This window comes from Thalassophryne amazonica, chromosome 10 (genome assembly GCF_902500255.1).
Source record: "Thalassophryne amazonica chromosome 10, fThaAma1.1, whole genome shotgun sequence".
Taxonomy (NCBI): Eukaryota; Metazoa; Chordata; class Actinopteri; order Batrachoidiformes; family Batrachoididae; genus Thalassophryne; species Thalassophryne amazonica.
Window position 1 is genome coordinate 52,495,343 of NC_047112.1, and position 12,909 is coordinate 52,508,251.

The following is a 12,909-nucleotide window of genomic DNA, read 5'->3' on the forward strand; positions in this document are numbered from 1 at the left end:
GAAAAATCAAATCAAGGTTTATTGGTTACAGTACCCTGGTTCAGACAGAGTCGGGATTTTTCTGGCTATCTTGAGGTCCACTCTAATTTAGTGAGTCCACATTTAGTCTCTGCTAAACATCCATTGAACAGAAAATATGACCAAATATAAACATTGCCGAAGACAATGTTTCTACACAAAATGTCAAGTGAACAAACAGCTTTTTTGCAGCATGTAAACTGACTCCTCGTTTCAGTAAGAAACACTTTGGTAGTTTCAGCTCTGACATGTCTTTGTGGAAAGTCTCAGACAGGAGTGTTTGTGGAATGGACAGAGAGAGGTCCCGACAGCATTCAGCTGTCTGAGGATGTGCTGGAGCTGGAAGAGGAAGACTCACGTTTCCTCTTCTTCTCCTTCTTCTTATGGTGTTTCCCATGTTCCTTTTTGTGCTTTTTGCTTTTCTTCTTGTAGCTTTTAAGTTTCTTGCTCTTCCTTCTCTCCTCTTCATCAGTTGAGGAGCTGCTGCGTTTCTTTTTCTTCTTCTTAGCCCCCTCGTCACTTGAGGACGAGTAAGACCTGCAAAACAACAGTAAACGCCAAACGGAGTTACGTATATATAAGTTAAATAACATGACCTATCAAGACAAGACTTGGAGCGTGCTCTGGCGTCACACGTCACCACATCTGCCTGACCACGAAACCACCCCAGGTCCTGGATGGCAACCACCCAAGCAGAATCACATTAAAAACAAACATCTGAATGACAAAATATTTCATCGTCACTGTTGTAGACCTCATGTTTTTGGCATTTAACTGTCTGGTATGTGTAAAACATTGCTTTTTTTTTTTATACAGGTTTTGTCGCATACCTGACTTGTGGAGAAGAAAATATTTTTTGCACTGATTTTACCATGAATTGTTTTCGTTCACTGAATTAGTCAAAAAGAGACATTAATACTGCAGGACTGCTTTGATCCACGGCATCCGCATATTTACATGACAATCATCAACATGCATTTCTGTTACGACAGTCATATGACTACACATGTATAAAAGTTGCTCCATGTGCTCAGGGTGGGCGGTATGATGTGGACTGCACAATACGTCAACACTGTGATAATACAGAACGCATGTTGAGCCAGTTTTATTTCCTTTGTTAAATACACAAAGGAAAAAACAACGCAAATGAAATAATGAAAAATAATGTTCATTTGGTGCAGCTCTGATCAGCCACAGATGGCGGTGGCCTGGGCGGCTCTATCCAATTTGGTGCCCTAGGCAAGATTTTTTCAAATTGTTTTTGGAAATCATGGACGTTGTGTCCTCCAGACAAGAGAGGAAAAAGACCGTCCAGATTGTTACCAGTACAAAGTTCAAAAGCCAGCACCTGTGATGGTATGGGGGTGCAGGGCTTAACATAAACCAATTTGCCCCACTGGCCCACAGGGCCAGTAGAATTTAGAAGTTAGTGGCCCACAGTGTGGGAGCACTGGCCCATGGTTTTGCACGCGAGAGTTCATGATATTCCACCTTGAAATCCTGCAAATAAAACTGCCTATATAATAGATAGAAAAAAAAAACACCACAAAATAGTCTATCTAGAAATTCTTTGGTTATGCAAACCGATTGTTTCAGCAGCTGTCCGAGTGGCTGGTCTCAGACGATCTTGGAGGTGAACATGCTGGATGTGGAGGTCCTGGGCTGGTGTGGTTACACGTGGTCTGCGGTTGTGAGGCTGGTTGGATGTACTGCCAAATTCTCTGAAAAGCCTTTGGAGACGGCTTATGGTAGAGAAATGAACATTCAATACACGAGCAACAGCTCTGGTTGACATTCCTGCTGTCAGCATACCAATTGCACGCTCCCTCAAATCTTGCGACATCTGTGACATTGTGCTGTGTGATAAAACTGCACCTTTCAGAGTGGCCTTTCATTGTGGCCAGCCTAAGGCACACCTGTGCACTAATCATGGTGTCTAATCAGCATCTTGGTATGGCACACCTGTGAGGTGGGATGGATTATCTCAGCAAAGGAGAAGCGCTCGCTATCACAGATTTAGACTGGTTTGTGAACAATATTTGAGGGAAATGGTGATATTGTGTATGTGGAAAAAGTTTTAGATCTTTGAGTTCATCTCATACAAAATGGGAGCAAAACGATAAGTGTTGCATTTATATTTTTGTTGAGTGTAGATCTAAAAATTGAAAAAAATATCCTTGGCTCCTTTGGTAATGTTGTCACCTTGGGATTCCACAAAGGCAAGCTGGTTAGACTTTTAAACTAGCTTCAAAACACCAAGGGTCTCCCAGGACCAAGCATATACTTTACTTACAGCATACGACGGATAGGCCCTGCAGATTTGGCAGAAAACCTCATTCTTATCTAGGTCATGACCAAGCCACGGCCATTTCTGTGGCCAGGTCAGGACAAAACCTCTCTTCCTCTTGTTTCTTTCATATAGCCTGTCTCTCTCCCTTAACTCATCATCACTAAGCTTCCTCTTCTGGCCAATTCCTTTAGCAAAACTCTTTCCTGGTTGTTGTCCGGGTTTGGGTGGACGTAGTTTAAACATATTTCAATTCGAATCTGAAAGCATTCTGTTAGATTTGCATCTTGTTCATCTTGTTTTCTTGCAGCTTCCCGCGCATTTAAAGATGCTAACAAACATTGCTGAAGATCGGCGACGGAAACGGCCAAACGCACGCTCCACGCATCAACAACATACATTTCAATATGTGCGAGATTCTGCGGGAGCATGGAGCATGGTTAGGGATGGGTATTGATAAGATTTTATCAATATTGATACCATTATCGATTCTGCTTATTGATCCGATTCCTTATCGATTCCCTTATCAATACCACTTGTGAATTTTCTGTGTACTAAAAGTAGGCTTTAAAGGTTTTCTATGTCAACAACATTTTATTGAGTCTTAAAATAAATAAATATGAAATTGGTCACTGGATCCTTAAACTCTGGACCTAAATAAACTCTACATGGTGGCTCCTTGATCTCTGAATATAAATAGAAATAAACAAAATTTGTAGTTTTTGTCAAAAGCATTTCCTTTCAGACATTACTGGCATGAATGTCTTTCCATACCTCTGAGCTGAACTCTTACAGCTGCCTGTGCTTCATGTCAGCATCAGTTTAATTCATAAAGAATGCAGGACGTCTCGTTTTGGGAAGAAAAAAAATATTTTAGTCGATTGTAGTTTATTTTCTGTATTACAGCGTTTGAAAAGAGGTGTCATTTTATTTAAAGCGGCAATTCATTTTGAAATTATTAATTCCGACCGGACTGCGTCTCAGCAGAGAGCCGCGTAGCATTTGGAGCTGTGCCAATGGAACGGAGGATGATTCTCTTTTCTTGACTGCCACAAGAGGGGGAGGTGATGGTCTAGTGGTTAAGGTGTTGGGCTTGAGTACAGACGATCATGGGTTCAAATCCCCACCTGACTGGAAAATCACTAAGGGCCCTTGGGCAAGGCCTTTAATCCCCTATTGCTCCCGGTGTGTAGTGAGCGCCTTGTATGGCAGCACCCTGACATCGGGGTGAATGTGAGGCGTAATTGTAAAGCACTTTGAGCGTCTGATGCAGATGGAAAAGCGCTATATAAATGCAGTCCATTTACCATTTACATCCCATCCCACTTAGCGACTTTAATCTGAACAAAAGTGACTCACAGTCACAAATGACATTTTAATGGCTTTGAGAGGAGTTAAGAAGTGGACTTGCTGCTCTTATTATTACTATCATTGCTGTTGTTGTTACTATTATTATTATTAATATATAAATTTAAAAAAATTGCAATTTTTAATACATTTGACTCTTTTACGACAACAAGCCCTGAGGCATTAATTATTATACAGAAAACAAATGCACACAAATGTGCTGAAATGCCAACAGCTAATGCTAACTTTAACATTGAAAACACCATAGACATACTAACGCATTAGCATCGGTCCCGTTTATAAAATACATCTATCAACTGTTTCAGAAGGCCATAACAGGTGGGTTTAACATAAAAGAGTATGTATTACTCACAGGCATATGCTCTTTAGGGTGTTAGCGGGGAAAAATTAAGATAAAGTCCAACGACCCAGCAGATGGAACCATTGCTTCAATGGTTCACGCTTCCAAGTGCAGTCGCTCTGCAGAAGCGGTTGATTACAGACACGCCGGAGGGTCTGCAATCAACGTAGAGAAATGATAATTTGCCCGACAAAGACCCTCAAAAACAACGGCCGCTCTGAAGGACCGATAAGGGAATCGCTAAGCAAAAAGACTATTGATACCGGTGGATGGAATGATTTCTTAACAATACCCAACTGGAGATGTGAGATGTGGTCCGCGGTGCAAGAACAAAACAAACAAAGAAGAAGAAGAAGATCAAAACCAACATGGCAGACTCTGTGAAGTTTCATGACACGAAGATGTGAAGAAATTCGACTTTGCTGCCGCAAAATATGGTAAAATAAATAGAATTTTGCATATTTTTGTGGCCCGTAATGGCCCAAAAGTGGGCCAAATCGGCGCCGGACCAGCGGGCAAATGGCTATGTCGAGCCCTGGGGTAGGTTAGTGCCCATGGCATGGGCAACTTACACATCTGTGATGGTATGGGGGTTGTTAGTGCCCATGGCATGAGCAACTTACACATCTGTGATGGCACCATCAATGCTGAAAGGTACATCCAGGTTTTGGAGCAACACATGCTGCCATCCAAGCAACGTCTTTTTCAGTGACGCCCCTGCTTATTTCAGCCCGACAATGCCAAGCCACATTCTGCACATGTTACAACAGCGTAGCTTCGTAGTAAAAGAGTGCGGGTACTAGACTGGCCTGCCTGCAGTCCAGACCTGTTGCCCATTGAAAATGTGTGGCGCATTATGAAGCGCAAAATATGACAACGGAGACCCCGGACTGTTGAACAACTGAAGTCGTACATCAAGCAAGAATGGGAAAGAATTCCACCTACAAAGCTTCAACAATTAGTGTCCTCAGTTCCCAAATGCTTACTGAGTGTTGTTAGAAGGAAAGGTGATGTAACACAGTGGAAAACATACCACTGTCCCAGCTTTTTTGAAATGTGTTGCAGGCATCCATTTCAAAATGAGCAAATATTTGCACAAAAACAATAAAGTTTATCAGTTTGAACATTAAATATCTTGTCTTTGTGGTGTATTCAATTGAATATAGGTTGAAGAGGATTTGCAAATCATTGTATTCTGTTTTTATTTACATTTTATACAACATCCCAACTTCACTGGAATTGGGGTTGTATAATAATTGTTAATTAACACAGACACGAACCTTTTAAACATATAAAACTGTAAAAACCCTTGATTCATGAGGATTTTCACCTGGGTTTTTAACTTCGAAGGAACAGATTTGAAAATAAAAACAGTCCAGGTTAAACTTTTGCTCAGAGAAAGTCATTATTAAAGGGGTCATACAGTGCAAAACTAATAAAACCGTGATATAATACAGTCACTGTTTAAAAAGTGAAAAATACAGTGATATTATTTTAGATGAATGGCAGTGTAAGACATAATTTACCTTTTCCCAAATTTTCTGTCTTTGCTCTTTCTCCTCTTGTGTCTTGCTTTGCGGTCATCAACATCACGGGAACCTTCCACAAACAGTAAATTGAAGACAACAGCATCACACAACGTGGACTAGAAAATGTCTTATTCCTGGGAAAAAATAAGATACTCTGAAGAGTAGCTCATAGAAAGTTCATATTTCCACCAACACCACTAAAAAAATAAGGAAACTGTGGAAAGTAAAATTTGAAAAGCAGGGCTGAATCTATTGCAAAATGTAACCATTCTGACTGGCACAAGCACCTTTAGTCTGTGGGCCCAAAAAAATAATGCTCTAGTTAAGAAGTTTCTTACAGCCCCCACCCCCCACCCCTGGAACTTATGTTGATGGTACCAGCATGTTCCCAGGTCACATAAGGCATCATTTTCACTTGTTGTCATTGGCGCAATCTTGTAGGTAATTTTGACAACAGCCATTTGTCTGCGAGAGGTCAGTCAAAAAAGCCGATTTCATGTCTTTACATCAGATCAGATAGAATATGGGCTTGGTAGCTCTAGGATGTAGCTGTAGACAGCCACAACAAAGGGTGGATTGACAAAGTCACCATCAAGTCACTCTCAAGTCATGAATGAGCAAGTCTCAAGTCATAATGACCACCAACTGTTTTCAAGCTGACTTGAGACTTGACTTGGGATTTGCAGATTGATGACTTGAGAATGACTTGACAGTGACTTTGTCCCACCTCTGTTATACAGTAAAGTAGTCAAACTAAAAAAAAAAAAAAAAAACTTGCTTTGTAATGGCACCAAGCCGCAGCCAAACAAAATGAGTCAAAATCTGCAGAAAGACATAACAGAAAGGGAGAAAACTGGTGATTTGGATGCCAGGTACATTAACAGAGAAGCAGGCATCAGGTACCTGTGGGATTGGACGTTGTGTGAGATCCAGGGAGTTGCTCTCTGCTTCTTTCTTCAGTAAGTTAGTGTTTAAACGACATGTTGCACGTTATTTAATGTCCCAGCTAGCAACACATGAAAGTATTCATGATTGTAAGCCTATCTGTGCGCATGTGGTAGTAATTAGTGTAGAGCTGAAACACCTAACCGAGTTAATCGATTAAAATCAATTATTAAAATAGTTGTCAACTAATTTAGTCATCAATTAGTTGCTAAATAACTTTGTTTTACCACAAATGTTTCGTTTCTTCCATATAATCAACCGAGCTTTGCTTTGAATCTTGAACCAATGAAGGAGTGCTTCGAGCTGCTGCTTCGTTGGTTTCATTTGTTTTATTTCGCTTTATCTTAATTTTTCCCCACTAAAACCCTAAAGAGCATATGTCTGAGGAATATTTACCTTTTTACGTTAAAAAGACCTGTTATGGTCTTCTGAAACAGTTGATAGATGTATTTTATGCTAACGCTGATGCTGACGCATTAGCATGTCTATGACGTGTTCAAAGTTAAAGTTAGCATTAACCTGCTGGGATTTCAGCATGTTTGTGCATTTGTTTTCTGTATAATAATTAATGGCTCACCATTTGTTGTCGTAAAAGAGTCAAATGTATTAAAAATAAATTTAAAAATATTATAATTTGTATTTATATATTAATAATAATAGCAACAATAATAATAGTAATAATAACTAATAATGCTACAATACATTTTTAGAGAAAGAGACATGAGTCACATGTGTCATTGTGAAATGACCACAAAGTTTACAAGTTATACAGATAATATTGCACATATAATGAGTCAGGCTCCAGTTTTTTTATTTAGATTTTATGGTTAACTGGTTATGCTAACTGCTCATTTGCAGCAACAAAAATACCTCTTTTTTTCACCATATATTTTATAACATTTATATGTTTCAATGTTGTTTTATGGCAACTCAGCACTTTGATAAAGCAATGCCATTTGAAATAAATATTTTTGTTCTTTATTATAAACTGTTTTATTCTTTATTATTTTATATTTCAACAGCCAAGGGACATTTGACAATTTGTTGATGGAAGGAGAGAAAAATTGTTTCCCTGCCACATTTTTAAAAAAATTCCCCGCTAATCTGATTAATCGCGTCGAAACCCCATCAGATTCATCGATGATCCAAATAATCGTTTGTTGCAGCCCTACATGTGAATGTGCATATTTAACTGTATATTCATTATTTACCTACAAGTTAACTGACTCTTGTCAAAATTACCTGCCAGGTTGTGCCAATGTGCAGCACGGTTGCATAGTGGTTAGCACTGTTGCCTCACAGCAAGAAAGTCATGTGATCAATTCCCACCTGTGGCCCTTTCGTGTGGCGTTTGCATGTTCTCCTCGTGTTTGCATGGTTTCCCTCCAGGTGCTCTGCCTTCCTCACACATCCAAAGACATGCAGGTTAAATCAATCTGAAACTTTAAATTGTCTGTAGGTGTGTGTGTGTGTGTGTGTGTGTGTGTGTGTGTGTGTGTGTGTGTGTGTGTGTGTGTGTGTGTGTGTGTGTGTGTGTGTGTGTGTGTTTGTCTATATGTGCAACAGACTGGCGTCCTGTATAGGGTGCACCCCGCCTCATGCCCTATGGCTGCTGGGACAGACTCCAGCCTCCCTCCTGTTACCCTTAATTGGACTAAGTGGGTATAGAAAATTGATGGATGGATGGTTGTGAAAATGACAAGTGACCTGGGAGCATGCTGGTACCATCAAACTGAAGTTTTTTTTGTTTTTTTTTGGGGGGGGGGGGGGTGCAACAAAAGTGCATAAGTCATTATTCATGTCATGGACTACTTCTCTGCACAAATTGTTGCAGAAATTTGTCAGTGAGTTTTTGAGAAAACGTGCACATGATGTTATAATAATGTTTTGGATTTTTATCAGCACTGCAAATCAACAAGTCCCAAAAGTCTGTTTAGTTATATGTCCCAGAATTTCACAAGTGTATCTTCGGAATTCTTAAAAAAATATCCAATTCAAAATTTAAGAAACACTCGCAGGGCCAACACATACAGACAGATAAACTCCACACAGAAAGGACCAGGTGGGAAGCAAACCTGGGACCTTCTCCCTGTGAGGCAACAGTGCTAACCACTAAGCCACTGTGCTGTTATTTACTCACTGTAAATGCCCGGTCACACGGCGATCGCTGAACGCAAATCGTCGAGAAAAGTGGACAAATGAGCCTGGACGTCTCCCATCACTGAAAAGCCTGCGAGTCCAGAGCGCATAAAAGAATGAAACAAAACCGAACTAACAAAAGAAAAACAAAGCGAACAGCAACCTTGACGATTTAAACAAAATCAAAACAACATTCATGATAACGTGATTTGATAGCGAGTAACAGACCAAGCACCAGCCTGTGAAGTCTGCAGCCAGTCTGTGCGCTCCACAGCACCTGCAGCTGCGATCTGGTTGTCTTGACAACAGGTTTGTCTTCACTACAACGTGTGCGTGCTCATGCACGCTACAGCCCGAGATGGCTGCAAACGTGCGTAAATAGTTAAAGCAGTTGATAAAACGTTCTTGTCACTATTATTTCTGTATGAAAACATTGCTTTTTGTCTCACACATGGATGAGTTACGCTCAGGTCGTCGGATCTTTAGTTATTGATCTGTTCAGATATTGGCAATGTTCGTGCAAGACGTCAGACTTGGGAGGCTGGACAAAGTTGGACGACAATCAAACAGAGCGCTGACAGTACGGGAATTACGCAAACGATGAGGAACCATCAAGACAGAAAGCAAAACGGAATACGAACGAATTGACGTTGTTGTCAGGATTTGTTCACATTTTTCAACAGTTTGAAAATTATGAGGAAGCGCCAGCTACAGGAACGAAGCTGGACGACAGTTAAACGATGTCTCAGAAAGTCAACTTTCTTGTTTCATTTTGGCTTTGGTGTCCTTCATTAGTGCTATGTCACTGGGGCTTAAGTAATTTTTAAAAAGCTAAAGTTGAGTTCAGGTATTTTTTAACTGGGTATGCTTACCTCTACGATCCTGTCTGCCGCATCCTATCTTCTCATTTTGTGCTGCCGCGGGGACCTCATCTTCACTCTCCTCACTGCTCGTACTGCTTACATCGAGGACGATGTCCTTTTGAGGGTCAACTCTGACAAAGTTTCTGCACTCAAATGTCAGGTGGCCCGCTGTGAAAACAGCAGCACCAGTGAGAATGGCTGAACAAGTAAAAAGGAAAACTGGAAAGATTCATTGCTTTAATATTTGACACAATATGTGTCACTAAGGTGTTTGAACATAAAATTTGTCAAGAAGTGTGCAAAGAACCAAGACCAAGAAACAACAGTGAGGAGTATACCGTATATTCCCCGTAATTAGGGTTAAGCATAGGCTTAATAGTGTGAAAGTGAAACTCTGAGGAGTGGTCAATCTATTAATATATAGTGTCACAGTCTACCCAGCTGTAACATGGGTACCGGCCTTGGCTGGGGAAATGACTATGGCTTGTATTTTGTCATTGCTTAGTTTTTCCACCAGAGAGCGATCTGCAACCACCCTGTTGTGAACATACATTTGTGGAACACAACAATCAGCTGACAGAAAAAGAATGAGCAGCACAGAAACCATCTGTTTTCATGGTAAGCTGCTAGTCATCATTAGAAATACACAAGTTAAACAATAATTAAAAAGTACTGTGGCTCTGATATGCTCTTAAATGTTTTGTATAGATAGCAATTTTATTCATCAAAATAATATACTTTCATGTTATTTTGGTGAGGATTCGTTACATATACAACACAAAACAAATGTAAAGCCCCAGTCACACAGCACTAACGAAGGACACAGAAGCCAAAACAAAACAAAACTTTCGGAGACCATCCTCCAGCTTCATTTCTGTAACTGGCGCGTCATCAGAATTTGCAAACTGTTGAAAAATGTGAACAAATCCTGACGACAACCTCAATTCGTCTGGATTCCATTTTGCTTTCTTGACGGTTCCTCATCGTTTGCATAATTCCTGTACCGTCAGCGTTCCATTTGATTGTTGTCCAACTTCATCCAACCTCCAGCCTCTCAACATCTCTGGCTTCGATGTGCGTGTGCACGCACACGTTGTCAAGACAACACAGCTGCAGTGAGTCTGTGGACAGCGCAGACTCACTGCAGAAATGATCACACGCTGGCACTTCGTTTTGATTTTGTTTTAAAGCGCCATGGTTGCCGTTCACTTATTTTTTCTTTTGTTCGTTTCGGTCTTTTATGTGCTTTGCACTCACAGGCTTTTCAGTGATGGGAGAAGTCCAGGCTCATTCGTCCACTTTTTCTCAACGATTTGTGACTTTGGGACTTTTTCCTTTGTTCAGTTAACGCTGTGTGTCATGTGACCGGGCCCTTACAGGGCAACATTCTATTACAAGCTCCCTCGATCCAAAAAAGTCCAAAAATGGGATGAAATAGCTTAATCTTGTTTCATAACAGACTGTCTCATAACGTGCAGATCTGGCAGCTGGCTGGGTTATAAAGTGCAGACCTGGCAACCCACCCGAAACAAAAGAAAAGGAGCTTCACCCTTGAACAAAACCGCAACAAACACTGCTTCAGCTTAAAATTTTTACCCCTATGGAGCATGATCAAACAAGTTTCAAGCAATAGCCGCTAAAAATACCCTGTTTGAAGAAATTTGAATATGACTGAAGCCAATAAGACTAAGAATACTGAGATGCTAACCATGTGCTATCAATGATTTCAAGAATTGGACAGTTAAAAAATTGGATCCTGATTACAAATCGGGTGCCAGGATGACAAACGTGGCTCAAGAAGTTAATACAGTGCTTCAAAACGTGCTCGAATTTGCTATTCGGGAATAAATGAAGCTAGCATGAAGCTGGACTCTCTGGCGATGGTGGCAGAGAAGAGAACTGCTGGACATTATGGATGATGTCAGTCACCCTCTGCACACCGTCATCAGCAACCAGAGGAGCCTCTTCAGCCACAGACTGCTCCTTCCCAGGTGCAGGATCAACAGGTTGAAAAACTCCTTTGTCCCTCAGGCCATCAGACTATACAACTCCTCACTCAGGGGGAGGAGGAGTAACAGGAAGACAGAGGTCGGGAATGAGAATGAGAGGCACAGTAGTAGCCAGTAAACCATCATTGATCCTTATATCTGGTATTTATATTGTGTATTTGTATTTATATTTGCAAACTGTTTTTCTTTTTTCTTTTTTGAGGCTGTGTGCTTCTTACCCTGTGTGCTGTTGTACAATGCTGCTGGAATCGCAATTTCCCTGACAGACTCTTCCCAAAGGATCAATAAAATTCTATCTAATCTAATCTAAATGCGAAGGAATGGCACTGTGCGGAATAGCACTCTTAAGGGAAATCTGTTTGTGCCATGTGTTTCTGGGGAAAAAGAATGTCAGCTGATATATTGGCATGTCGGATTATAGAATCATCAAATATTGAAACTGGTATCGGTCTTAAAAATTCTGTAGCTGTTAGGACTACTTAGAATTACTATTATTGATTAATTGTTTGGGGTCTTTTTTTTAATCAAACCTCTCTGATCTCTGCTTCATAAATGTGAATATTTTCTGTTTTTTTTTCCTCCTCTCTTACAGCAATCTGAATTTCTGGGTTGTGAACAAAACAACACAAAACATTCGACAATGTTGTCTTGGACCGATGGAAACGATGAACATTTTCTGCCATTTGGGCGAAAACTAATCAAGACAATAATGGACAGATTAATCAATAATGAAGATAATCGTGAGTTGCAGCTCCACATTCAACCAAACGTGAACAAAAAGCCTGAAATGTTTCATGTAAAGCGACGCTATAAGTTTTCAATAAATCATACTTACGATATCCACATTTCTTGCACCCAGCTCTGATGTTGTCTTTATTGGGACCTGTGACATATAATGAGTTATTTTAGTGGTTTATCCGACCATTACATTAATATCTTCCAAATTAACTTTGCAGTTACAGTTAGCATCAGTCTGTGTGACCCCATGCTGCTAATATGAGTCTATTTCAGCAATGCTTCCACACGTTTTATTCACTACATTAGTAAAAGTGAACACATACCTGGAACAGCCATGCGTCTTTAAATTAAATACCAAAACAGCTCAAAAAATAGCTGTTTATTAGAGAAAAGCGGGCATGTTACACTTCCGTGCGCTCACTCAAAACACTGTTCCTGCTGACGTCTTCACGGTGCACTGCCGCCACCAAGCGGTCTGGAGGCTAATGTACCAGATTGTGTTTTCTTTGAATTTGATGACTTTTTTGTTTGGAACATTGTGAAAAAAGTTCAAAATATTGCTCTATTACTGTTACCAAGAGAATATTAACATTATTTGTTTTGTTCTCTGCAGTTTTCTGGTATTTATTAGTTTTTGTTTTCTTTTTGAATGTGATAGGTTGCAGTGATAGAT

At 40.3% G+C, this 12,909-nt stretch overlaps 1 protein-coding gene across 1 annotated transcript; it reads right to left on the minus strand.

The window, feature by feature from the left end:
* Positions 1 to 12,694, minus strand: srek1ip1 (SREK1-interacting protein 1). The gene is made up of 5 exons (XM_034180003.1): positions 12,560 to 12,694; positions 12,334 to 12,381; positions 9,499 to 9,657; positions 5,540 to 5,612; positions 1 to 555 (listed from the first exon to the last, which is right to left on the minus strand). The coding sequence occupies exons 1-5, from the start codon at positions 12,570 to 12,572 to the stop codon at positions 333 to 335; spliced, it is 516 nt and encodes a 171-aa protein (XP_034035894.1). The 5' UTR covers positions 12,573 to 12,694; the 3' UTR covers positions 1 to 332.
* Between the last annotated feature and the right edge of the window lie 215 nt (positions 12,695 to 12,909).

What these genes read in the sequence shown, in the direction of transcription:
- srek1ip1 (XM_034180003.1), bottom strand. An exon ending in GTGCAAGAAATGTGGATATC is followed by an intron (nt 9,658 to 12,333) that starts GTAAGTATGATT and finishes CTGTTTTCACAG; the next exon opens with CGGGCCACCTGACATTTGAG. An exon ending in CGGCAGACAGGATCGTAGAG is followed by an intron (nt 5,613 to 9,498) that starts GTAAGCATACCC and finishes TGTTTGTGGAAG; the next exon opens with GTTCCCGTGATGTTGATGAC.